The 27,129-nt window shown below is 40.0% G+C and overlaps 1 protein-coding gene across 5 annotated transcripts in view; it reads right to left on the reverse strand.

Moving 5' to 3' along the window:
* The window catches only part of GRIK1 (glutamate ionotropic receptor kainate type subunit 1), a 464,627-nt gene that overhangs the window by 124,416 nt on the left and 313,082 nt on the right, over positions 1-27,129 (reverse strand). For all 5 annotated transcript variants that reach the window (XM_055127266.1, XM_055127262.1, XM_055127263.1 and 2 more), the window contains exons 5-6: positions 19,317-19,498; positions 827-880 (exon numbers count right to left, since the gene is read on the reverse strand). In XM_055127266.1, coding sequence (XP_054983241.1) covers positions 827-880; positions 19,317-19,498 — 236 coding nt within the window. The remainder of the gene's footprint in view (positions 1-826; positions 881-19,316; positions 19,499-27,129) is intronic.

Raw genomic sequence — 27,129 nt, forward strand, 5'->3', positions numbered from 1 at the left:
CCAGCCCCCTCAAATAATCTTGAGCCAAGAATCAAACTGACTGCCTCTATCAATTGTGTGTTTATGACATCCTCCTAGTCCTTGTCAGTTTTGCTTGGTAAATGCCACACTCTTATTAAATTTCCTGAAATCTAAGTAGAGTTAAGTCACTATCCTTCTACATGTTAGAAAAATAGAATTTTGATTTTGTTTATTTCTCACATAAGAGAGGGTCTATATTGTACATATATAGACCCACAGCTATTTTTTTTAAATGATAGAAAGAATGATGACTTAGTTTTGACACGGGAAATGTTCAAACTCATTTCCCTTTGATTTGGTAATTTCTAAAATGTAAGTTCTTCCTGTTTATTTGGAATTTCTAAGTAGTTATAGTTCCCTCCTAGTGCAAAATTCAGTCAGTTTGCAAAGTTCTACCAATGTCCTCTCCATGATGCTCTCCAGAAAAACAGAGAGGAGCGCTTTTTCTTAACCCAGCTGTCTACTGGAAACAGGTGATCGAATCACATCAGATCAAAGGATACCAAGACACACTTCAATAAGCCCTTTAATGTATATTGAAAAATGGAGATGATGTTTCTTCCTAAGAGCTTGCATTTGGATAGTTTGTTTTAATTCAGGTCTCATCTTAAGCTCTCTCTGGGTGCATGTACATTGAAACCATTTTTAAAGAAAGAAAAAAGAAACCCATATTCAGCATTTATGGACTTAAGAAAATAAGACAAATCTCCATAACAACAGCCTGCCTTTCACACTGTTATGCTAACAACTACAGGTATCTCCTATGGTGTTGAGTACATTTTTTTTACCAGATGAATATGCTTACCAGGGTTGTGAAAAAGTAGTGATAGTATTCAGTCATCATGCCCATGAACAGAATCTGTAAAAGAGAAATAAAAAGAAAGAAAATTATAATTGTTATCTGTAGAGTTACAGCAACAGTGTGGGAACTTAGAACAGAAAGGTGCTTTGGAAATTCACAGACTCAGCATATCAAAACCTGTAATGAGTTATTGGTGGATACAGAGTTAGTACCTGAGCTCTTGATCTGCCATTACACTTTTTTTGATTTATATCAAAATCATGCTAATATTTGCTTTTGTAGTTATCCATATCAATATGGGCTGGAGCGACAGCACAGAGGGTAGGGCATTTGCCTTGCATGCAGCCAACCCGGGTTCAATTCCTCTGCCCCTCTTGGAAAGCCTGGCAAGCTACTGAGAATATCTCACCCCCACAGCAGAGCCTGGGAAGCTACCCATGGCGTATTTGATATACCAAAAACAGTAACAATAAGTCTCACAATGCAGATGTTACTGATGCCCGCTCCAGCAAATTGATAAGCAATGAGATGACAGTGACAGTGACAGTAACTATATATACATATATATATATATATATATATATATGTGCTGGCAGAATGTTTTACCTTCCAAACTGCTTAAATTTCTGAAGAATCCCATGCTTAGCTATAAAGTTTACTTCCCTTCTCACTCTTATTACTTGCTACCATGCCTAATTCAATATTGGATCAGTAATGCTCAAATGTATATATATTCAAATTTATTAATGAGTTTAAAACTTTCACCACAACTTTTCCCCAGAGCAAGTGTGAAAAAGAGGACTTTTTAAATGGATGGAAAGGTGGGATGATTCTTATTATAAATTTGAAGGGCTTCTACATTTTGAATCTTAGTAAAATATTTGGAATCTTGGTAGACCCATACATTTTTTTTCTTGGTGGTGAAGGGCAGAAAAAGAAGATTGATGGGTAAGATGGGAGTTTTCAATGATTATCATATGATTAGGCACCCTAAAGGATTTTTAACAGGGTAGAAGTGCTTTTGGGTCATCAATATTATTTAAAGACTTGTAAGGTGGAGTTTTGTTAGTGGATCTCTTATCTTATTGAGCATAATGATCTAACCTACCGGGATTAGGCAGGAATCCAATTTTTCATTATGGCTATTAGATAGAGTAAATACAAATAAGACAATGGCTTGAAAGGGAATAGGACAAGTTTTATGTCAAGTAACAGACCTGGAAATTGAGGTCTGTAATTTAAACTATTGCTTTAAACAATACTGCTTTTGAAAATGAAAAAGAAGCACAAAGCTTTTCACTTGGGCTGACTCTTCTTATTTAAATTAAAATTTAAAATATGGAGACATTTTACCACCAATTAAAAGAAGAAATTTTTAAAAAACCAATCATTAAGCTAATAAATTTTATTATTTTATAAGTCCTGGAGGCAAATGTTCATTTGATATGCCTCTCATTTAATTTAGAAAAGAATTATGAAGTTTCAAGTGAATAAATAAAAAATGGCCTTGCTTTTATTACAAAGAAACACCTTGGGATGGCCAGATATGATATCATCTGGAGATCTTGAAAACTAATTGTTCCTGACTGTCCTATCTAGTGTCTGGGTCAATGCCTCCTAACTTTTCCTCTGAATTTCTTAGACATGAAAACTAAGAAATAAGAGTAATAGTCAGGGGTAGGAGATAGTGTAGAGGTTATGGCATTTGTTTGTATGCAGTTAACACCAGTTCAATCCCTGGCATTACATATGGTTTCCCTTGTAGCCAGGAGTGACCCCTGACCACAGAGCACTGCTGGGTGTGGCCTAATCTTCCAATTCCATTCAGACAATGGAACAAGCATAGGGGCCAGGGAGAGAGCTCAGCAAAGCTCAGGTCAGGATCCAAGTTTGAACACCAGCACTTCAGAGACCCAGGAGAGAAAACCACTGGTGGTGGCTTACAAGCACCCTCAACATCGTCATAGTGATCCAACTGGCACCCAACGTCACAACTCCACATCCTCTGCCCTGAGCATTTGCAACAGTCAGTACTATTATTTGGGGGCCTATACTCCATCCCCCTCAAAGTGAAAACAGAACCATGTTGTCAGCTGTATGAATGTTCGAGGACCCAGGTGAATAAGAAAATTATCATCCTCATCCTCATCATCATCCCGTTGATGGTTAAATTTCTCAAGCAGTCTCAGTAATGTCTCCATTTGTCCTAGCCCTGAGATTTTAGAAGCCTCTCTTTACTCGTCCTTCCCAATGATGCCGCTTTGGAGGTTCTTTCAGGGTCAGGGGAATGAGACCCAGCATTGTTACTGGTTTTGGCATATGAATACAGCATGGGAAGTTTGGGAGGCTCTCCCATGTAAGCAGGAAACTCTGGGTAGCTTGCCAGGTTCTCACAGAGGGAGAACTAGGCTATAAAATGCTTCTGGGAGCTTGGTTTTAATCTCTGGATATTGGCCGTTGGTGGGATTACACGGCTCCGGGGGCAGTCCCTGGGTGTGACAGCCTAGCTACTGGAAAACGGGAAATCTGGGCAGAAGAGGCCCAGTTTGGATCCGAGCAGGCTTGGAGGTCTCAGCCCCAGGTCCCACACACCTGGGTTCCTCTGCCAGTACCTTCATGCCATGAGGCTCATCCAAATATGTGGAGAGGGGCCTTGAGCATGGCTGTGGCTAGGCTCCAGAGGTCTTTGGCTACAGAAACTCTGCTCGGGGCTGGGAGGGATGCTGGAGCCCACCTCCTCTGAGGGGCCCCCAGGAAGACAACCAGGCGCACAGGCAAGAATAAAATCAGTGGGGCCAGAGTGATAGTACAGAAGTTAGAGTACAGCTGGCCAGGTACAGAGGTGGTACCACCCATATATGGTCCCCGACGCTACCAAGGAATCAGCCTTGAGGTCAAAGAAATAAATCCTGAGCATTGCCTAATATGTCCCCCTGACCGACACACACACACAAAGGAATGAGATAATAAAGCCAATAATGCCAAAGGTGGCACTTTGAAAACACAATGGTCTTTACAGTGATATGCAGATGGCTCAGACCATCAACCCTGTCATGTCACAGTCAAACACTTTATAAATAAAAGCACTGCATTCACATGTCAATTTTTCTCCCTGCCTTTGGTATTTCGACTAAAAGTCATTAAGGGACTAAGAAAATGTCACATCAAGATAAATGTCAGTTTTTCAAAAAAAATGTATAATCAAGATGTGAGGTGTTCTCTATAGCTTTTTGCAATACTGGCTATTTCCTGAGAAGCACTACCTTCTTCGGAGGTTGATACTGTGCTTGTGTGCTACTGATTTAGATCCTGTGTATACCGTTTCTACACCAAGGCAGTATTGCAAGAAACCAGTGTGGCCCTATTGAAATCATTTTAGTAGCACAAACAGCACACCCTACACACTAATTGTAATAAATGTGACTGTTAAAACTATTGTCATTGAGGGCATTTTCCTCTTAAATCACATTTTTGTATTCATAGAGTCCAAAAGGACTTTTGACAATAATTATTTCCTTGCAGAATGATTTGTATTAAGTGACCTTTTGACACCATATTATTGACTTAGATTGACAGACAACAAAATTCCAGCCTTGTCAGTATTGTTATTCATCAATCAAAGGGTTAATAGTATTGCACTCCTAATTTTCGGTTTATGAAGACCCATAGGAGGAAGTTATTAATGCTAATGCCAAACTTTTTATTTGAAGGGCACAGTGTCGAACTACATTTACTAACCACTTGTGCTTGAATGGGACTGTGTACTGGATTGGGCTTACAAGGCGCGAAAGATACTAATTTATGTCCCTTTCCAAATAATCTCATTTAACTTGACAGATGATTTGTTATGGTTATCAGTGCAGAACAAGTTGTTTTTCTTCTGAATTTTATATTTCATGAATACTACAAGGTACATAAGTGCTCTTATTTATGGCTGTTCATTGTTAGGGAGTTTAAGATCAAAATGATGGGTTCTTGGGGGTTGGAGAGATAATACGGCAGACAGGGCATTTGCTTGCATGTGGAAAACCAGGTTTGATTCTTGGTAACCTATAGGTCTTTTAAGCTCTGTCAAGAGTGATCCCTAAGTTCAGAACCAGAAGTTGGTCCTGAGGATCATGAGGGTTGTGGCCCCCAAACAAAATTAAACAAGAACAAAAGATGGATTCTTCATTAGCAACTTGACAATAGGGTAGAGTGTAGATCTATATAACAAATAAAATAGACATCGTGGTTGAGAGAAACAGGGAAATATTTTATCATAAAAAAGAAATATTAAGATATGATATAATTGGGTTGGGTTAGAAAAACAAAAATGACCAACAACAAAATACCACTTGTAGTCAAACATACTCTATCTCCCTGTAGAATCAATTATAAGAACTCAAATGAGATGCTGAAGACTTACTTTTATTTGAAAACTTGATTGAGTCAGGGGTTCTCAGTTTAAACACTATCTCCGGATATACCTATGAGGGTATTTGTATATGAGATAAATTTTGTTTTGAATTGTTGATTCAGTAAAGCAAATGGTCTCCCAACGTGGTAAAGATCGCCCAACTCTCAAAATCAAAGGAAAAAGAAGCTGAAGAAGGAATTTGTGCTCTTTGCCTCCTGTAATGACTGATGAAGCTAGGAATTAGATCTTCTGTCTTGGAACTGACATTTTTGTCTATTTAGTTCAGAAATCTTCCCACTTAAACCACACCACCAACTTTTTTTTGCATCTCCAGTTTTTAGGGGAGATCATGGGATTAATTAGTGTTTATAGGACACACAGACACTGATCACTGTGGTTTTTTCTGGAGAATCCTGACTAAAACAAATAACAATATCAAAACATACAGTATATCTATGATTTTAGAGAAAGTTGGCTGCTACATATTTGGTGATTTCCCCCTATATTATGCTATAATAGAAGTGTCACATGACAATTCAATTGTTTTAGTGGCTAGAACATTTTTTCTTTGCTAGTAAAATAAGTCACCAAAAGGCAGATAAAAACTCAAAGTTCATTGACTTTTGAAAAGATAGTTACAAAGATTATGGTGTTACCCTTAGGACACAATTATTACTCTTTAACAATATAAGTCCCACCTTTACCGAACTGATATCTGAAGTTTCTACAACAAAACTCCTATAAGCCAGTTCACAGTAGCACTTGGGTCTGGATCTTGCCCTAGTGCTCTTGGCAAAACTTCTGTGAATTTTGATGGCAACACTTGCTAGGTTTGTCTTGAGATTCGACACTAAAATCTACCTGAAGTTAACCAAGACAGGTTGTAGGGGCTAATGCCAATTGGCATTGGTGGCAGAATTAAATATTTTATGTGCAAATTCTCTGAACAAGTCATTCAACAATAACTTCATCTTTCAGGAGCCTGCACTGACAAGTTCTCAGAAGGCAACACAGGGCTATGGAGACAGCCATGAGAGGTTCTCCCTAAAGTCAAAGCATCCATTGCTCAGGACAATAAGTGTGTGACAAATAATTGGGATACTGCTGCCACTGTAGAAGAAACAACTTAAAATCGAACCTGGCATGTTCCTAAGCAATTTCATGGCATTCTTATAGTATTTCAAGGTGTTTTTTTTTTTTTTTTGCTTACTGCTTCTTTTTATAGAGGTTTATATTGACTTTGAAGTTTATATTGACTAACCTGAAGTGCATTGCGTCTTTTATTGCTCTCTCATTTCTAGGATAAATTTTGAGCCATCAGACACAGTTCCTAGTCAGTATCTTCAAGTGAGTAACTTTCAAATGTGAGACAGTCAATGTGGCTAAAATAGTGGTTTTACCTCAAGATGGAAATAAATTATTTCAGCATAAGTATAATCAGGAAACCATAAAAGATATCAAGTCCAGGAGCAGCAATTTTAAGGAAAAGGTTTTAGTATCTCTAGGATATAGCACTGTCTCATCTGTTGTGATACTTTAGTCTAAATCAACACATTTTCTCAACAGCAATCTCCTTTGGTCACTTAATGATTTTCCTTAAATTTTTATATATTTTATTTTCATGAAGTAGTTCACAAGATGGTCACCTAATTTCTTATTGACTTATTTTATTTCCTTTTTATTTTTTTATTATTTATTTATTTATTTATTTATTTGCTTTTTGGGTCACACCTGGCGATGCACAGGGGTAACTCCTGGCTCATGCGCTCAGGAATCTCCCCTGGAGGTGTTCAGGGGACCATATGGGATGCTGGGATTCGAACCCGGGTTGGCCACGTGCAAAGCAAACACCCTACCCGCTGCGCTATCGCTCCAGCCCCTCCTTTTTTATTTTGAGGGCTGTACTCAACTGTGCTCAGGGCACACTCCTAGCTCTGAACTCAGGGGTTACCTCTTGTGATGTCCAGGTTGCTTAATTTTTGTTTTTGGTCGCTTAATTTTTAATGTTAGTCTTTAGTGGATAAATCAGTACACAGGTAAGCTTTGATATATGTCTATATTGCTTTAAAATATATATTCACAGCACATGGGTAATTATATTATACCTTAGGAAAAGAAGTGATGCAATGTGTAGAAAAGAGCACTGTGTCCCAGAAAACCTTACCCTAGAGGAAATTACTTATTTATCTATGGGATAGATAATATGGGGGTACAAATCCAGGAATGAAGATTCCCTAGAAGCAGGAAAAGGTAAGATATTGCAGAGTTTCCTGGATACTTTAAAAATGCACCCCCTTATAGGGTGTTGACTTGCACGTGGCAGACCTGGGATTAATTCCCAGTGCCCCATATAGTGACTCTAACACCTCCAGGAGTGACTCCTAAATGCAGAGCCAGGAGCAAGCCCTGAGAACTGCCAGGTATGTCCCCCAAAAAAGGAAAATTAAAAAAATAATAATAAGTGAATACCTTATACTTCTTATAGTTTTGACCTCCTGATCAGAATACCAATGTACCTACTCATTTTTCCATGATGATCATGATCATGAATAAAACTGCGTAATTTTGCCAAGTTAATATTAAATTGATAAGTCAAAACCCAATTTTATTCTTTCATAAATCAAAACTCAATTTATCTGATACTATCAGATTTCTAAATGTAACTGTTATGCCGCCCCCACTCCACACTTGAGGGGGATACACATACCAATTTCATGAATGTACATAGATACAAGCTACTGAGAAAGACAGTGTAGGGTTTTTAGGGTTTTTTTTCCCATTTGAACCTTTCAAGTGTGCTTAGTAGGTCCAGAGGTGTCTTCTGTGACTCTTGGCCAAATGTACTGGCAGTTCATTGTAAGGGCCTGAGAGAGTGGTGCTCCTTAGGGCCTTGAGGTGCCAGGTACCCCCCAGGCCACCTCAGAGATGCTCTAGAGTGTCTCAAGGGCCATACTCAACAATACTCAGGGTGGCAGGTGGTGCTGGGGATCGAACTGGGGTCAGTTCTGCTGTACTGACTCTCTGGCACCAAGTATGTAGAATGTTAATTTACCCTATCTGGAGCGATGGCACAGCGGGTAGGGCATTTGCCTTGCACGCAGCCGACCCAGGTTTGATTCCTCCGCCCCTCTCAGAGAGCCTGGCAAACTATCAAGAATGTTGCCCCCCCACTCCACACACACATGGCAGAGCCTAGCAAGCTCCCCGTGGCATATTCGATATGCCAAAAACAGTAACAACAAGTCTCATGATGGAAACGTTACTGGTGCCTGCTCGAGCAAATTGATGAACAACAGGGTGACAGTGCTATAGTGCATAATCATAGGCCACCTTCCTCCTACCCTCCAGTGAAATCAGAGCAAAGCAAAGGATACTTTACAAAGCCTGGGTGAATGACCTGGACGCACTATTTGCATTTTACGTTTATCTCCCTTAAAAGTTTCTCTCTTCAGAGGTAGGGTCAGGAGTTGTTGGGGACTGTTCAGGACCCTGAACAAAAGAGGGCCCCGAAACCTTTACCCTGGGCAAACTGGAAAATTCCATTACCAGCGTTTGCATAACCTGAGGCACAGGTGCCCTTGTGACAAAGGAAATAGCTAAACTCAAGAAGTAAAAGTAGCCCAGGGCAGTTAACCACAAGACCCCAAAAAGCCCGTAAAGTAGAATACCTTCCTTTACACTAAAAGCCTTGTACATTCCTCCTGACAGATGCTCCTGCCAGATAAACCCTTGTCTTCCCCTCCCCACTATTTCTCAACCGACTCTTAGAGAATATTGTAAGCCCACCAAAGTACGCCCCGAACTTTTCTTTATTTGGTTTGAGAAGACACTTCCCTGATGATTGACAACTCATGTACCAACCCCCTGCTAAGAAAGGTATAAAACCAGCATGGCTAGTAATAAAGACGCTCTTGATCAGCACGTGTTGTCTTGAGCCCCTTTTTACTAACCTCACCAGTTTTATTTTCAGATCGGGACCGCTCTTAGAACCTACCCAGTTAGGAGCACTTTCCACTGTTGTCTCTCTGCGGGCCGGAGAGATTTCGGGGGAACGCGCAAGGAGTAAGAGGGAAACTGATAGTAATGACATCAACCAATGGAGCAACACCCTGAGGGGTTTAGTTTAGCTTCATCCCTCGATGCATAAGAGGAGATTATGATGCTGAAGGTGTACAGAACGCTGACCACAGAGCTAGAGTGAAAGTTGTAATCCCCTTGGCCCTGAAAGATAGCACGGCAGCTGGGGCATCTGCTTTGCATGTGGCCAACCCAGTATCCAATATGTCCTCTGAGCACCACCAGGAGTCAATACTGAGTGTAGAGCCAGGAATAACCCCTGAGCGTCACCAGCTGTGACCCAAACCAGAAAGAAAAAAAAAAAAAGGTTTTACCTTCGCTGAATGACCTGGAAAAGAGGAACAAGTAGAACTTTTGTTTATTTATTTTGGGGTCACACCTGGTGATGTTTAGGGGTTACTTTTCGCTCTTGCACTCAGGAATTACTCCTGAAGGTGCTTGGGGGACCATATGGGATGCTGGGGATTGAATTTGGGTTGTCTCCATGTAAGGCGAATGCCCTATCCACTGCACTATCATTCCATCCCCGAGAGTAGATCTTTTGGAGGATTACATGAACTCTAAGAACATGAACTCCACGACATCCATGAAAACTCAGTGGAAAGATGAAAGGATAGAATGAAAAAAAGTTTTAGCAACACAGGAATGGGGCAAATCTATAAACATGAAAGTTGAGGGAAAACATGTTGGGTTCACTAATTTGTGATAAATTCTTTCTTAATGACAATAATAAAAATTGTGCTTTAAACTTGCCTGAAGAGAGTGTTTTGAGGGAGAGAGATAGAGGCGGCCTGAAACAGGCAGTCTTGCTGATATTCTGGGATAGTCTATTCCAGATGTCCCAGGAAAAGGTGAGACTCATAAGTCTAGCTATATTTCTCAGCATTTTAACTGGGGGAAGGGGAGATGTGATTTTGTCAATTTATCTGATAACTATCAGGTTAGAAAAAAATTGCACGTTTGTTTTTCAGTGCATTACAATAAAAAGGGTCCTTCACAAAAGTCAAAATCTATATCTCATACCTAAATATTATGGTTTGCTTGGTCAGGGATATGTTCTAGATACTGAACTATGTTAAAATATCTCAGATATTATACACTTCAGTCAGACCCAAGAACCATTGACATATTAACCAAACTCATATTTCTATGATATCATAATAATGATCCTAGATACTAGAATTTCCAAACTCCTCATTTGTCTAGTGCTACATGTCCACTCTTGTAATTGGTCCCTTATATACACTGAAAGGAGTTAATTTCCTCAGTAGCCCACAATGATAGTATTTAACACAGGTTTGATCTAAATGCCAAGTTCTATCTGCTACATTATGAATTGAGAATACAAAGCATATGTGGCAGAAGATCAATAATTCACAGAAAATCCTTCTGTACTTTGAGGGCCCAAATAAAGCATGGAGAGCAATGGGTGGGTGGGAGGGAACTCTGAGTAAATGGTGGAGGGTTTTGGATCACTGCATGCATAACCCAATCATTGATATTATAAATCATGATGCTTATAATTTTTTTAAAAGCAGAACATTGGAGAGGACGGGTCCTTTGGACAGCGGTGGAGGGATATTAGTTCTTTGTTGGTGGGTGTAGTGTGGTAACATTTCTCCCCTACATTTTATAGACATTTATATTTTTATAAACTATTGTTACCTAAAAAAGCTAGACAAAAATATTGTGGTTTTAAGAATGTTCTGTAAGAGATAGTTCCATAGTCTTTGGAGCTTTATTTGAGGGGATTAATCTATCAAGTCAAGAGAGTTTAGTAAATCCCATCTAATGCCATGAATTCTATCTAGTTTCAGAGAAACCTTCTTACTGGAGATGTGAATTCATCTTGGATGATAGTCCACATCTTAGACGATGGTGCCGGTGGTGATGTAAGGGGCTTCATTCAATCCATTTGCTCCTCTAAGAATTCAGACTGACCTTAATTTTATGTTGTGGAGATTCTTAGATATTATAACTAACTAGATCCTGGTTTTTAAATCTCTTTAATGATATTTGGGAAAAGCTCTAATCTCCTTAGTGGAGCCACCCTTTCTTCTAAAAGGAAAAGTTGTAAACAAATAAGTCAATTGTAGTATATTTACTTGGTTCAAATTGTGTACCAAACATAATAATAGGTATCTTTGTTGTCTCCAAAGTCACTATAATGACAGTGTGCACCAAGGGTGGAGGACTTCGCTTGGGATACCAGACAGTATATTCCCTAAACTGAAGTCACCGTGGGTCAGGGGAAGGTTTTAGGGAATTACAAACAAGAAGGATAAGGTCAGATACTTCATTTTAAACATAGAGTTTTTTTCAGGCGCCAACAAGCCTAGATGAATTGCCCTGATTTGGGAGGAAGATTAATGAGAGTGTGAGAAAATAAGGTTGACTCTGAGGCATATTTAAAAGATAGGATTTCTAGTATTTGAAAACAAATAATTAGGAAAATCAAGAGAGAGAGTCAGCTGCATTTCTAGTTTTTTTTTTTCCTTGGATAGTAAGTCTAGTCAAGCAGAGACAGATTGTAAGAAAATCTGGTCAGGTGGAAGAATGAGAAGAAAGATGCTGTGTGCTAAGTCCAGTAGGGAAATTTAATGAGGACGTGATCTTCGTATGACACAGAGCCTTGTTAAGCCAGGTTTGGAAATCACCCTTGGGGGACAGTGTAGGTGGGGATGCAGTGACAGGATTAGGGTCTTGAAACACTGTATCACCCTTGGAGCTTTGCCTAAACACGGCAGCCCTATCAATAATGACGACAATCGTCTCTTACATAAGGACTGCATCACGCATATAAATGTCTCTCAGGCATTGTCACATTAGCTTTTCTGAACACAAGGCACAGCATGTATTTTGCCATCCCAATTTTCCAAGTGTAGCAAATCATTAAGTCCTTTACCAAATGACCTCATCTAACGTATTAGAGTTTCAAGTGGTATTTTATTTCCCCTTTACTTTGGCACAATCCTTAGCATATAGAACATATCCAGATGTCTTGGCTTACTTACTGCTGATATTTAAATAGTATATACTGGACAGGATTCCCAGGACTGGAGTGATAGCAGAGTGGGTAGGGCATATGCCTTGCATGCAGCCGACCCGGATTCGATTCCTCCGCCCCTCTTGGAGAGCCTGGCAAGCTGCTGAGAGTATCTCTCCTGCACGGCAGAACCTGGCAAGCTACCCGTGACATATTCAATATGCCAAAACCAGTGACAACAAGTCTCATGTGAAGATGTTACTGGTGCCCCTCAAGCAAATCCATGAGCAATGGGATGACAATGACAGTGACCGTGATAGAGAGGGTTTGACTCATAGACATGGAAAAGAGAGAGGACGGATCCTTTCGGTATTTATGAAGAGTTGAAGAAGAGACATCACTTTAGGTGATATTAAAATTGGTGATGTGTGGTCTGAGATCAGATGTTTGGATTCATTAGTGCAGTGCTCGGGGGTCTACTAGAACTAAACACTAGAACCAAACCCAATAGTGCTCTGGAGTTTCAGGGTTTGACTTAGAGATGACTTGTGGTATCAGGAATCAAACATGTGATCCAGCCCTCTGAGCTAGTTTCCTAAGACAAGTGACTCTTTTCTTTGTTTGGGCAGGGACACATCAGGCAGTACTCAGGGCTTACTCTGACTCTGCAACTCAGGTGGACTTCGGGGGACCAAGGATCGCCTGAACAGTGCTCAAACAAGGTCAGCTGCATGAAAAAGTAAATGTGCTACTCGCTGTGCTATCCCTCTGGCACTAAGAAGTGATTTTTAATCTGCTGTAGCAGATGTTTTTCAAGAATTTGACAGATTTTTTTCCTGCTAAAAAGAAAGGGGTAAGCACATTCTCCCATAATCTCAATAAAGATGAGGCTCACTGATCCTGAAATGGTATTAACAAGTTCCATGCACAAACCCTTCCAAATACCACCCTGTCCCATGCACACTTTCGTTTCAAGTACAATAGTGTTACCTATTAAAACACATTTTGATGTTGCTGGAATTAAGCTCTAGAAAACTCAACGAAGCATATATGTGATTTTTACTGCCTTCTAATTCAGATGGAAGCAAATCAAAGACCTTTTCAATATACGCTATTTGGAGGCTTTTGAAATCTTCAAACGTGCATTGCATACACTAGGAATAGGGAAGCGCTATTTTTTAAATTTTCAATTAATTCTTGTGTATATTTAGTAAGATAATCATATCTAAAAACTGCTCCTTATAACTAAGGAAATGTAAGCAGATTTTAATACCAGGCTTGAGAAACATAATTAGGATAAGAATGTACTGCCAAAATAACTATATAATAGACAACAAATTAATATACACAGTAAAAATTGAGATTCATCATTATTACATAGTTGGGATTTATCCACAGTAATAAATTTAACATCAATTAACTATTTTAAAGACTATCAAAGGACCAAGAACTTTAAAAAGAATGAACTGCTAAATTATTACCCCATTTATTTTAATGTTTTCTTAAGTACAAGGCAATAGATGAGTTCTTTAGGTCTAGCCATACAAAAAAGAATTTTTGATCTTTTTCACCTATTAAAACTCAGGGAAGTTAACAAGACAAGAATCAACTTTGGAAAGTTCTCTTCAAAGTAATAGTGCTTAGCACTGTGTCAAATCACTGTATCACTGTCATCTCTTTGATCATTGATTTGCTTGAGCGGGCACCAGTAACATCTCCATTGTGAGACTTGTTAATGTTTTTGGCATATCGAATATGCCACGGGTAGCTTGCCAGGCTCTGCCATGTGGGCGGGATTCTCTTGGTAGTTTGCCAGGCTCTCTGAGAGAGAGACTGAGGGATTGAACCTGGGTAGGCCACATGCAAGGCAAATGCCCTACTCACTGTGCTATCACTCCAACCCACTGTGTCTAATATACCGTTAAATATCCAGTAAAGAGTACGAGATTCTAAAGCTTATTCTTTGTAAGATCCTTGGCTTATTCTGGTGATGGGTCAGTGAGATGGGTAAAAACTAAGAAACTGATTTAGTGAATGCAGGTTCCAAGAAAATGTTTGCTATTGCTTAGCATATCACAGCCTTAATGCCTGAGTTGTAGTTTCTCATTATGAAAGACTAACAGTATTTCAGTCTTTTGGAAACATTGAATGAAACCTTTCAATAGGTCCTCTCTATTGGAGCGAATCACAGACAATAGGCACAAGTTTTATGAGAAAAGAAGAACGAACACGATAATTTGATTAATCAGCATTGCACTTACTATATCAGAGGGAAGCCAAACATTTAAAAAAATACATTTATCCTACAAGTCTTATTTTATGTTAATCTTAGAAGAAAAGAAAAAGTGAAACAGGAGCACACAAATGTTGACAGAAGAGAAAGTGACATAATTCTGCAAAATGTTTAGTGCTAAAATGTTTTATGAAGACTAATAGCTCAATTATAGCTTAATACTCATTGCACAAGAATTGTGGGAAATAAAATTATATCTCTCTTCTGATGTTATTTCTTATGTAAGCAAGAGAAAAGACTTTTCTGAGTCTGAATTGATTCCATGCTACTTCAGTTCACTGGCCCTCTCCAGCTCAGAGCATTGGTCCAGTCCCTATGTAGCTTCCCTGCTATGTATGTATGTATGTATGTATATATGTATGTAGCTTCTCCATTCAGGAGAACCAGTTCTCTCATCACAGTGATCCATGAGGATCCGGGTAATGTGTTTGAGATAGTGGCCTTCTTTCTCAATAGGACTTGGAAGCTCTTAGACAGGTCTCCAAAGAGGCAAATTTATTTTCAGAAAGAGGAGTCATCAGCTCAAAAGTATTACAGTTTTCGATAATATAGGAGTTCATGGATTGAAGGAAACTTTCCTTGTGGAGAAGCTGAGACACAGAGGGAAAGCTTACCCAAACGAGCTTGAAAGAGTAGAGAGTACAACATGCTGAGTGGAGTGGGAAGAAGCTGATTTTAGAGATGCCTTGTTAAGAACTTAACATAATTCTTGAAACATTTATTTATCCATTTCTTTTAGCCTTTCACCAAAGTGGTATTGAACACGTACTATGCATCACATAACATAGTGCAGAATGGTTGGAGAGAGAGTCAGAGTAAGGTGACACAGAATTCTCTACCAGAAACTTGCTCAGTTCACATCAGATGACATTCGTGCTATCTCTGGACATTAATTTTCATTTGCAAAAGTGGGAGACAACATTGGGGTCAGACAACATTGAGGTCAGAGTGGCAGTACGTCGGGCGTTTGCCTTGCACATGGCCAACCCGGATTTGATCCCTGACATCCCATCCGATCCCCCTGCCAAGCACTGCCAGAAGTAACTCATGAGTGAAGAGACAAGAGTATATTGCATCGCCAGGTGTGACCCCTAAATCCCACAACCTCCCCCCAAAATAGGGAGGCAACATGTTATATCAAAAGCTATTTTTGTGTCAGTTCAAGGAAATGGCTACTTATCACTCAGCAGAGTAAGAAGCACATATTAGGAGTGACAGAGAGTGAATCAACCTAAGCTGTGCCTTATCTCTAAATTCATCTCCATCAGTCTTTGTCCTAATAGAACCACACACACAGTGACTGTGAGAGGACATGTGTGTGTGTGTGTGTGTGTGTGTGTGTGCATGCATGTGCACGCTGGAGGCTGGAGGAGGCAGGAAGGGAAGGGGAGACAGAATCCACTAGAAGCTAGTAGAGTTTGGGGCAAACAGGAGTTAGGAGGACATAGGACGCTTTTGTTTCCACACTGAAGGCAGGTTTAGAAGATCTGATTGTCCCCATGCAGCAGGAGGACTGTCAGTTGATGGTCTGTGGTCAGGCCGAGATGGTGCATCCAATGCTCTAATGGGTGCCGAGCACTGTGGTCCTCTTAGCCCACAGGAATTCATGAAGCATCTTTGCTCATATGGAAGCCTCACTCCTCTGCAACCTAATCAAGTCTTGACATATGAATTTTTAAGTAGTTTTGGTTAAATAACTTTCAGGTTCTCATCATATAGTACTTGTTCAATGTGAATAGAAATAATTATTTTGCTGAAGTCATTAGCATATCCAAGAAAACTAAGACTTTACTCCAATTCTTGCTTTTTGGTAAATGTCAAATATCTTCTTTAAGGTGCATTTGATTTCTTTTCTACTCCTTAAAAAATCATTAAAAAGTAGTATATATGATGAAGGCACAGGAAGAAATGGGAAAAATGCATGAGATGAAAACCAAGTTGACCTGGCATAGACATTTTTCTCAGCCTTGATTTATCACCAAACTTGCAAAAATTCTGAATACTATTTTCATTTAAAGGACATTGGCATGTGGATTTGTCTTACTCAGGCATTTCTGGAAGCTCATTTTATACTGAAGTAGTCATTAATTCTGAATGGGGGTCTATTATAAAGGGACCATGCAGGTTCTGCGATTAGGTGTCGACCATGTGACATCCTGGCCATTCACAGAGGGACCTCATATGAAACACTACGTGCATCTGAGCTTCAGTTTCCATAACACTAAAGTGAGACTCTTGGGGGTTAAGATCGATGGTACAGTAGGTTGTCTGGACTTTTATTGCTGTCAAGTAGGACCCCTGGTACCTAGGAGGTAGATCTTCTTTCCTTTCCTTTTTTCACATAGAAAGAGATTGGTTCAGTGGTGTCAGAAATCAGAACAGTGCTCTACAGACCCTCCACATCCTTAGAAACATATGCCCATGGAGCATCTCTCTGTGTTAGCAAGTGATCTAGAGCACCTGCATTTCATTTTGACCAGAATAGAAAGTACCAATTTATCAACATCCCATCTCAATCCATAACAACTTTCTGAAGACCGACACAGATCCCCATAAAGCTAACTCATTATTTCAGCTGTGATTGAATTTTTCTATGCACTATGGTAGAGATCCTATGGTATACCCTTACCAAAAGGCTCTACTTTCTCTGCAATATTTGCAAATCATTCACCTAGCACACAAAGTGATGATCCTCTCTCCTTAGTATCTTCCTACAAGCCTCAGAACCAATCTTAACTGTGGGGATGATTAGGAAAATGAAACATAAGAGAAAGCATGAGAAAAAAAAGGGAGGAAGGAGATTTACAGTAGTGGCTAGTGCAAAATGAACTAATTCCACTCTTTCTCCAGTGAAGGGGCTAAGCGGGTGTCTAACCAAGAGAAGCCTCATCAGCAGATCATTCTCTTAAAGGTATCAGAAGTCTCCAACTTCTGCTCTAACAAGCTCCTGGGAAGGGATGCTTCTTTGCATTTTGAGGGCTACACGTAAAATCCGGGTGTTTTGCACAGTTCAGGTCCACACTTCATTACACACTTTAATGAACTGTATTAAAATTCTCAAGTGAAGCCTTACTCCAGACAAAGGGATGCTGATCATATTTATTTACCTCGAAAGCTCTGTAGTGGCTAATAACACTGCAACATCCTTGCTTTCTTTCCCAGGCAAGAGTTATCATAGTGAAAGATGTACCTATAGTCCAGATAAATAGTAGCAGATTTCTTTGTCTAACTGACAAAGCAACACAGCTGCTATAGGAAGATTCAGCTAGGTCATGAAGGACCTCCCAGTGTCTGGCTGTGTGACTATGGGAAGGTCAAAGGAATTAACCTTGATGAGGTGCCTGGTCGTTCTCAGCTGCAATGTCAAATATACTTATGAATAAAATTGACTAAGTCAACTGGTGAAAGATAGAATTGGACTTTCAATATCATATATACATAGAGACAATGACTTATGATCATGCATAGTTGAAATGTTCATGCTATAGTACAGTGTTAGTTGTGTTAAACAAATTCATGTAGTGTAATCATCCAGGAGATAACGGAGACACTTAATCCACATTCTTGGTTAGCTATTTGCAGTGCAACTAAACAAATTTGAACTCAATGGGATCACAGGGATAACTTTTTATCCAAACTTCCTCCATATGCATTTCCCTAATCATTTTTCCCTACCAATATTTTTAAATTAATGCTTCTAAACATTTAACCATGCCTCCATTTTCTGTCTCTGCTTGGGTTTCTTACCCTCAGCACTTTCAGCATTTTAAGTTCCAGAGGTCTTTGATGTATGTTATAGTGTGTTTTAGCAGCTTCCCCAGTTTTTAATCATGAATTTCCAGTGTCCCTAAAATACCAACCAAGAATGTCTACAGACATTGCCAAAAGTCTCTAGTGTGTGTGTGTGTGTGTCTGTGTGTGGTGTGTGCAAAAGATAACTATACTTAGTTATATTTTATGTTTTACATTTTTAAAAACTAAACTTTTATCCTTAGACATAAGTGCATTGTCATTAACTGAGCACCCAGAAATCATTACTGTCATTGTTATACCTTTCGTAGTGACAGTAATGACAATGATTCTCAGGGAAATAGGAATCAAAACTCTTTAAATTTTCATAATATAGCAAAATAGTCAGTTCATAAAATGTTTTTAGAAATCTTTAAACCTTACCAACATCTTTCATTTACATGTGATTTTACCATTTGCCTTGCGTTCCCTCCCACACAATCACTGGAGATTAATGAATGGTAGTTCATTATCTGTAACAAATTAGCATAGAAACATCTCTTCTGTCCCTTCATTGAGACCCTTCTCTAGGCTCAGAATCATGCATGTTGTTTGACATCTTGGCCACAGGGTGATGCATTTAAGACAAGTTGAGTATATTGTCTAAATGATATTGACTTAGCCTCAAGAGACATGAAGAGGAGAGATGGTTGATCAGCATGAAGGAAAACCCCTCTCCTCTCAATCTCTGCTGCCAACTTCTATACCCATCCCAACACATAAATGGGACCACTTGCTAATCTGCAACTATGGCTTACAAGGGTGACTTTGGTGACAATGAATTCTTCCTATGTACATTTAAAAATTGCATTCCTCAGTCTCTACTGGACAGCTGCAATATTAGCCTACAGAATTAGCCTGCAATATTAGTGAAAGCAGAAGGCTTTCTCAAGAGAGAGAAATGAACATTCCCCCTCTCTATCCCCACTTCTGCTGCTTCCCCTCTTACCTGCTTAAGGATTTCAGCGGCCGTTTCATGTGAACAGTCAAATATCACGTAGAACTCCTTGCCCTTCTTCATCTCCTTGAGTAAAGACTTGGCATCTTTATTCCCAGAGGGCAGCTGGCGGATTTTTATTTTAATGTTATATCTGGAGGGAGCTTTGATGAGCTCTTGCAGACGAATTAGACCTGGAAAATGACATCCAATCAGGCAACAACCTGTTCTGTTGAGAGAGTATTTGTTTATTGCCATGTACAGCCATACCCGTATTCATTCATTCCCCAAATGTATCAAGAGGCCACCCTACCCAAAGGTTACACTATTGACTTTGTCATTCATCATTCTTCGTCCTGTGGTAGATAAGACTGTATTTTCCCTTTGCATGCATGTGTGGTTTGGAAGCACAATTTTCCCAAGTGCATTTATTTAGAATGCAATGTTTTCTCCATCTTTCAATGAACACCTCAAACCTCTAATAAATCAAGACTATAACTGCAAAACTTTTGTAAAGAAAAGTGGCTTTAGGCTTCCAAGATGCTCAGTGAAACTGTTAACAGGTGCTTGCTACAGATGTAATATAGGGGCTAGAGATAGCAGGTAAGGCACCTGCTTTCAATTGGCTGACGCAGATTCAATCCCCAGCACCCCATATGGTCTCCCGAGCACCTGCGCAGAGAGGTATAAGGCCTGAATATTAGCAGATGTGGTCCAAGAACAAAGACACTCAAAAGAAGGAAGGAAAGGAAGGAAAGGAAGGAAGGAAGGAAGGAAGGAAGGAAGGAAGGAAGGAAGGAAGGAAGGAAGGAAGGAAGGAAGGAAGGAAGGAAGGAAGGAAGGGGAAGGGAAGGGAAGGGAAGGGAAGGAAAGGAAGGAAGGAAGGAAGGAGAGAAAAAAAGAAGCCAATAGAATACTAGAATTTTTAGGGGCCAAGATCTCTGTAAATTTTTCAATAAAATTAGTTCTGTATAACACTATTTATTTGAGAATTAATTGGATATAAGCTACTTCTAAATTACTCACCGTATCTCCTTACTAATATAATTCAATGTTGAATAGGAAAATTTCTCTTTATTAAAAAATTATCAAAGAAGTACTAAGGGTTATTTATTAAAGCAGAAATGAAATCACTTAAAAATATACCATTGGCAATTTCAGGAAAGTAGATGGACAAGCAACTCCACTTGACAGAGAATCTTTGATTTACCGCAAGTATGAATCTGTTCAACTGTGCTATTTTTTAATAGAAGTGCTTTACTCCTACAAGACAAACAGCTATATAAATCCTCTCTCCTATTTCCCCATAATGTTATCGGCTGCTTGCTACACTGTACGATGTTGACTCTCACTCAAGAATTCTCATCACATTGGGAAATTGACTTTTCCTTCTTCTTTTTTCTTTTCTTTTGTTTATGTCTGCATAGCTTTGTGCCTTTAGGATCTGTCAGGTTTAGGTAATCAATAGGAAATATTACTTTATAAGTATTCAGATGGAAATTGTGTATGCACAATGCAGGAGGCAGCGGGGATGCCAAAACACTCTGGACTTGATACATTTCTTTCATTTTCTTGTTTTATTTATTTAGCTATTTTCCTTCCTGAAACCTACACATATGTGTCCCACTTGCTAAGTTTCCTCTAAACTTCCATAATTACATTTGGTTCTGATAGACAATAAATTTGAAATTGAACAACTGTTTGTTTTTGTTTTTTTTTTTTTAGTTTAGTTTTGTTTTTTGACCACACGAGGCAATAATGTTCAAGGCTTACTTCTGGCTCTGTACTCAGGATGGTGCTCAAGGGACCTTATGGGGTGCCAAGGATCAAACTAGGATTAGTCATGTGCAAGGCAAGTATAGTACCATTGTACTATCCCTCAGGCCCCTGAAACTGAACTACTCATTAGTATCAAGTAATTAGAGGTAAAGAGGATGGAGTTGCAGAAGCATATCAAGATTTAGTGATGTCATACTTTTTTCATTTTATTTTGTTATGGACTTTTCCTTCCAAAATGGTTTTCATAAATATTGAAACCCTTGGATGAGAAACTTCTTGTTTTCTTGCTTCTTAATAGATTAAGAAACTATTTTAAGATTCTCAAATACTGATGATCATCACTCATCCTCTGACTTTCCAAATCACTTGTCCTGAACCACTGATTTTAAAAAGTTTTTAAAAAGAAAGAAGATAGAAGAAAATTAGGGACATGAACTTGCATCAGAGTTACTGGGTATATAGTTAATCCTTATCCCCAATTCTCCAAATCATCATTTTAAATAAGGAAATTGGGGATAAGAGCAATTGAGTAATTTACTAAGGTCATGAAAACATGAGTTGCTTTGGATGCAGACAGTTGTGTGTGAGTCTAATGTTCATTTCACCCCCCTACCCCCCACCCCCCCTTCATTATTCTGCCGCACAAATAAAATGTGTTGGTGCTGAGGTAGCAGAGTGATAACACTGACTGGAATGATAACACAGCTGGTAGGGCATTTGCCTTGCATGCGGCCCACCCGGGTTAGATTCCTCCTTCCCTGTCGGAGAGCCCAGCAAGCTACCGAGAATATCCTGCTTGCACAGCAGAGCCTGGCATGCTACCTGTGGCATATTCGATATGTCAAAAACAGTAACAAGTCTCATAATGGAGACGTTACTGGTGCCCGCTCGAGCCAATCGATGAGCAATGGGATGATAGTGCTACAGAGGTAGCAGAGAGAGCTGTGGGTTTTGATATCTATTCTTTTTCGTTCCTTGTGGTTGCTCCAGTCCCCTGTTCCAATTGTCACCTACCACCCCCTGCTTTACAATGGCATGTCTCTTGTTTATTGTTTGTGTTTTGCTAAAGTATGACCACAAGGGAGATCAACATGACTTTTCAATAAAAGAGTAAGATGAGCAAAACACCTAAGTGTACATTTGATATGCTGCAATGAATTGCTTTTTTTTCAGAGGAGTATTGGTCTTAAAGCGCAACTTCCTACCATGATAACTTACGTATATGTTAATGGCATTAAAAGTTAAAGACATTTTCTTGCATCACGCATTCATTTTAATGGGAGAGCACTTCCTGGCGGCTTTTGCAAAGCTCCAAAGATTTGGGGGTGCAGGGTGAATACCACTTGCTTAAGGTCCTCAGTACCGGGTGGAGGATTTTATCACATACATTCTCATGATCTGGACGGGGCATCATTACAACCTAATTTTACTTTATTTTGTGTTGCTTGTTTTAGGGCCACACACGGTGGTGCTCAGGGCTTGTTTCCGGCTCTGCTCTCTGGGATCATTCCTGGCACACTGGGAGGGAAAAAAAAATGTTTTTCTGGGGATCGAACCCACTGGGCTTCTTGCCAGGGAAATGGCTTACCTGCTCAGGTGCCAGTACTTTTGAATTTTATAAATTATGAACTGATGCGGATGGAAAGGGAAATGTCTGGTTCAATCAAAGTCCCATGGCAGATCCAAGGTTTCAAGCCAATGCACCTTCTGACTCTAAATCTTAAATAAAATCATGTTACCAAATCCTTGGCTCCACCTGTCTTTGTTTTTTTGTTTGTTTGTTTAACTGTGGGTTAGAGCTGGGAAAGAGCACAGAGATTGGGGCACATACTTTGCATGCTCAGGGTCTGGATGTGCTGCTTATTCCACAGCGTATGGCTGGGGGACCTCTGAACATTCTCAGGGTGGCCCTGGTGGTCCCTGACACCTTGGGGCCAGGGCGCCACCATATTTTTGACCCCTAGCATTGAACAACTAGACCCAGTTGGCCTAGCATTTCTATAGGGAGCCATGGATCATCTGAGCACTGCTTAAGAACCCAATCTCTTAAGGTGGTGGTAAATTATCTGACTAATACCTATAACACTGTAGCACTGTCGTCCCGTTATTCATCAATTTTCTCAAGCGGGCACCAGTAACATCTCCATTGTGAGACTTGTTGTTACTGTTTTTGGCATATCAAATACGCCACAGATAGCTTGCCAGGCTCTGCCATGCAGGCGGGATTCTCTCAGTAGCTTGCCGGGCTCTCAGAGAGGGACAGAGGAATCGAACCCTGATCAGCCGTGTTCAAGGCAAACAGCCTACGCACTGTGCTATCCCTATAAATTGATAGGCGACCTCAATGAACAAAACCAAATGTATGCATAAACTTCTTATGTTTATGTATATAAACATTTTTTTGGCAATGAGACAGTTAATAAACATATCCCCTTGCACCTGAAAAACTACCCAGGCAATTTCACAGTTGTTTCATAAAAGAAAGAGGAAAGAGAACAACTCAGGACAGAAGACTAGTTTCTAGCTGGACTAAATTTATCTTCAGAAAAACTCACAAAGTTCCCAACTTTCTCACTGTATTTGCAAAGTGGAAAAATGGCATCAGGAAGGATTGCAGGCTTAAGTCTTGGGAAGAACAATGCTCAAGGACAGGAGAAGTTTGCATTTCTCTTCCTAAACCACTTGCCGGCTGAAAAAGGAAGCAAACAACCCAACAACAAAACCTCTCTGCCTTCATTAGCAAAATCTGTCACAAAGGCTTTGTGAGTTTGCAGAAAACAGTGTAGAGAAAGCCTTTTCTTACATTTGCATTTTGTAACAATCCATCAGTCATTATCCTTCCTTGTAAGAAACAGTTCAAAATAGTTTTCTAAACAAATGATAGACAAGGGAATTGATTTAGGCACAACTATTTGCTAATGGTCCTACTGTGTTTAAGAGTTACTTGTTGGAAATGACCTCTCAAAGAACAGAGCATCTAAATTAGGAACAGGGGTAGTTTTCTAGTTTCTTTGAAACATAAAATGCAGGGACTGGGGTTGGAGCAATAGTAGGGTGTTTGCCTTGCAAGTGTCCAACCCGGGTTAGATTGCCAGCATCCCATATGGTCCCCCCAGCACCGCCAGGAGTAATTCCTGAGTGTATGAACCAGCAGTAACCCCTGAGCATTGCCAGGTGTGACCCAAAAAGAAAATAAAAACAAAACAAAACCAAAAAACCCAAAAAAAACAAAAAGGCAGAGACTGGAGAGATAGTACAGTGCATATGCACTTGCCTTGTCCATGATAAATCCAGGTTCAATCCCTGGCATCACATATTGTTCCCCAAACTCCACCAGGAGTGACCCCTGGGCACAGTCAGGAGTAAGCCCCAAGCACTTCCAGGTAAAGTCCCTAAAACCAAATAAATCAATAAATTTGGAGCAGCGATAGCACAATGGGTAGGGAATTTGCCTTGAATGCAGCCGACCCGGGTTTGATTCCTCCGTCCCTCTCTAGAGCCCAGCAAGCTACCGAGAGTATCCCGCCCTCACAGCAGAGCCTGGCAAGCTACCTGTGGTGTATTTGATATGCCAAAAACAGTAACAACAAGTCTCACAATGGAGACATTACTGATGCCCGCTCAAGCAAATCAATGTGCAATGGGATGACAGTGACTGTGATATAGTGAAAATGTAAATAAGAAGGCAACTGGAAAAAACATACTTGAAATTTTATTTTTTGGGGAGGCCACACCTGGAGATGCGCAGGGATTACTCCTGGGTCTGCACTCAGGAATTACTCTTGGTAGTGCTCAGGGACCATATGGGATCCCAAGGATCCCAGGTTTACTGTGTGCAAGGCAAATGCTCTACCCACCATATCGCTCTGGCCCCGAAAAACATACTTGAGAGCAGCATTATGCAATAAAACTGACTTGGGCTCTTAAAAAATGTCAAAGTCATGAAAGACAGAAGGTTGAGTTGTTTTAAACCAAAATAAACTCACGTGGTCTTGGCAACTAAATGCCAGGGTGATCCTAGGTTTAAAAAGAGTAATATTCTGTTGGACAAACTGGGAAAGCAGGGTATAATTGTCCCCTGCATTTCTCCACATATCTGACAAGACTGCATCATGCCAATGATGACTTTCCTGTATTTGCTAATTGTTGGTAGAAATAACATGGCAAGTGTTTGTTCTTAGGAAATACACACCAACGTATTTAGGGTTTATAGGAAAGGGCTGGAGCTATAGCACAGCGGTTGGGCATTCTTCTTTCACACGGCCGACCCGGGTTCGATTCCTCTGCCTCTCTTGGAGAGCCCGGCAAGCTACTGAGAGTATCGAGCCTGCGTGGCAGAGCCTGGCAAGCTACCCATGCGTATTGGATATGCCAAAAACAGTAACAATAAGTCTCTCAATGAGAGATGTTACTGGTGCCCGCTCGAACAAATCGATGAGCAACGGGATGACAGTCACAGTCACAGGAATGGAAATCTGATAGCCCAAACCATGTTATTTTGTCAAAGGGTTTTATTATTTTTTTATCAGGTCACCCCCAGCAGTGCTCAGAGACAGCCATCAATGAAACTTTTTGGCCCAGGAATGAGGATCTGACAGTTTGATGCTTGGTCAGCAGTGGTCAGTGACCACCTGAGGAACCACTACAGCTAGCAGTGTTTAAGGGGTCAAGTCGTGCCCAGAATTGAGATCATGGCCTTAACCACGCAAGGCCTGTGCACTATCATATGAGCTGTCTCCCTCACTCTGGCAAGAGGGTTTATTTTTATTATTTATTCTATCAGGTTTATTGGGGGGAGGGTGACAGGTCACACCTGCTGGTGCTCATGGATTACTCCTGGTTCTGTGCTTAGGGTTCATTCTTGGCAGTGTTTGGGGAACTATATGCGGTGCAGGGATCAGACCAGGGCTGGCTACATGCAAGGCAAGTGCCTTATCTACTCCACTATCTCTCTGGCCCCAGGAAGGGTTATTATAGGAGGGGCTCTTAGACCACTGAAAGTTGCTTCTTTGCAACAAGACATTTTCTTGTCTCCTTTAGGGGTGCCTCCCACACAGTTCTGGGAAAACCTTATTCCTTATCACTTTGCCTTGGAGAAAGTGGAATTTTAATCTGCTTGTCTTTGGTTTTTGGTTTATTTATTTATTTATTATCTCACAATAGAGACGTTACTGATGCCTGCTCTAACAAATTGGTGAGCAACGGGATGACAGTGATACAGTGATATAGTGAATTTTTATGCTTTTTGGGTCACACCTGGAGATGCTCAGGGGTCACTCCTGGCTCTGCACTCAGGAATTTCTGCTGGTGGTGCTCAGGGAAACATATGGGATGCTGGGAATCAAACCCCGGTACTCCATGTACAAGGCAAACCCTAACCATTGTACTATCGTTCCAGAACCTGCTTATCTTTATTTTACTGTGCTTTCCTTGGTCAAATCTCAAATTGAAGTCTGACTCCCTATGGGAGAGTTACTGATTCCTTCTTGCTGTTTCCCATGTATGCAGAAAGTAAACATTATGCTAAACATTTTTTGTCTCTTATTTTTTACTTTTTTCAGTCTGATACTTATTTGCCCAGATCTGAAGAACCAGAGGTTTGTGTGGTAATTTCCTTTTTTAGCTTGACAGGGTAAAAAGTCATGATGCTTGCTCTTTACTGCTAATGGGCTTCACAATTCTACAACTTAGGATTCTTGAGGTAGTGTTTCTATCTCGAGGTAGTATTCCACAATACTGCAACTTCGTATTGCTTTATTGTAAGAGAATCATGGAGCATGAAACTTAATGTAGTCAAATACTAACGGTTAGTTCTATATAAAAATTGTATTTGGTTTCTTTGTACATGTCTGCCAACTTTTATCTAAATTGAAATCTTCCTAATAGAAAAATAAAACGTGTAGATATAAAATAATAACATGGAGAACTTCCACCCTCTGCCCTACCTTCGGAATGAAATTGGAAATGGTAACTTTGGTTTGAAAAGTGTCTTAGTGCAAAAGCAGTTTTTTATTTCACATGCGTTTAAGCAGGGCCCTGCACATAC

This window comes from Sorex araneus, chromosome 2 (assembly GCF_027595985.1).
Source record: "Sorex araneus isolate mSorAra2 chromosome 2, mSorAra2.pri, whole genome shotgun sequence".
NCBI lineage: Eukaryota > Metazoa > Chordata > Mammalia > Eulipotyphla > Soricidae > Sorex > Sorex araneus.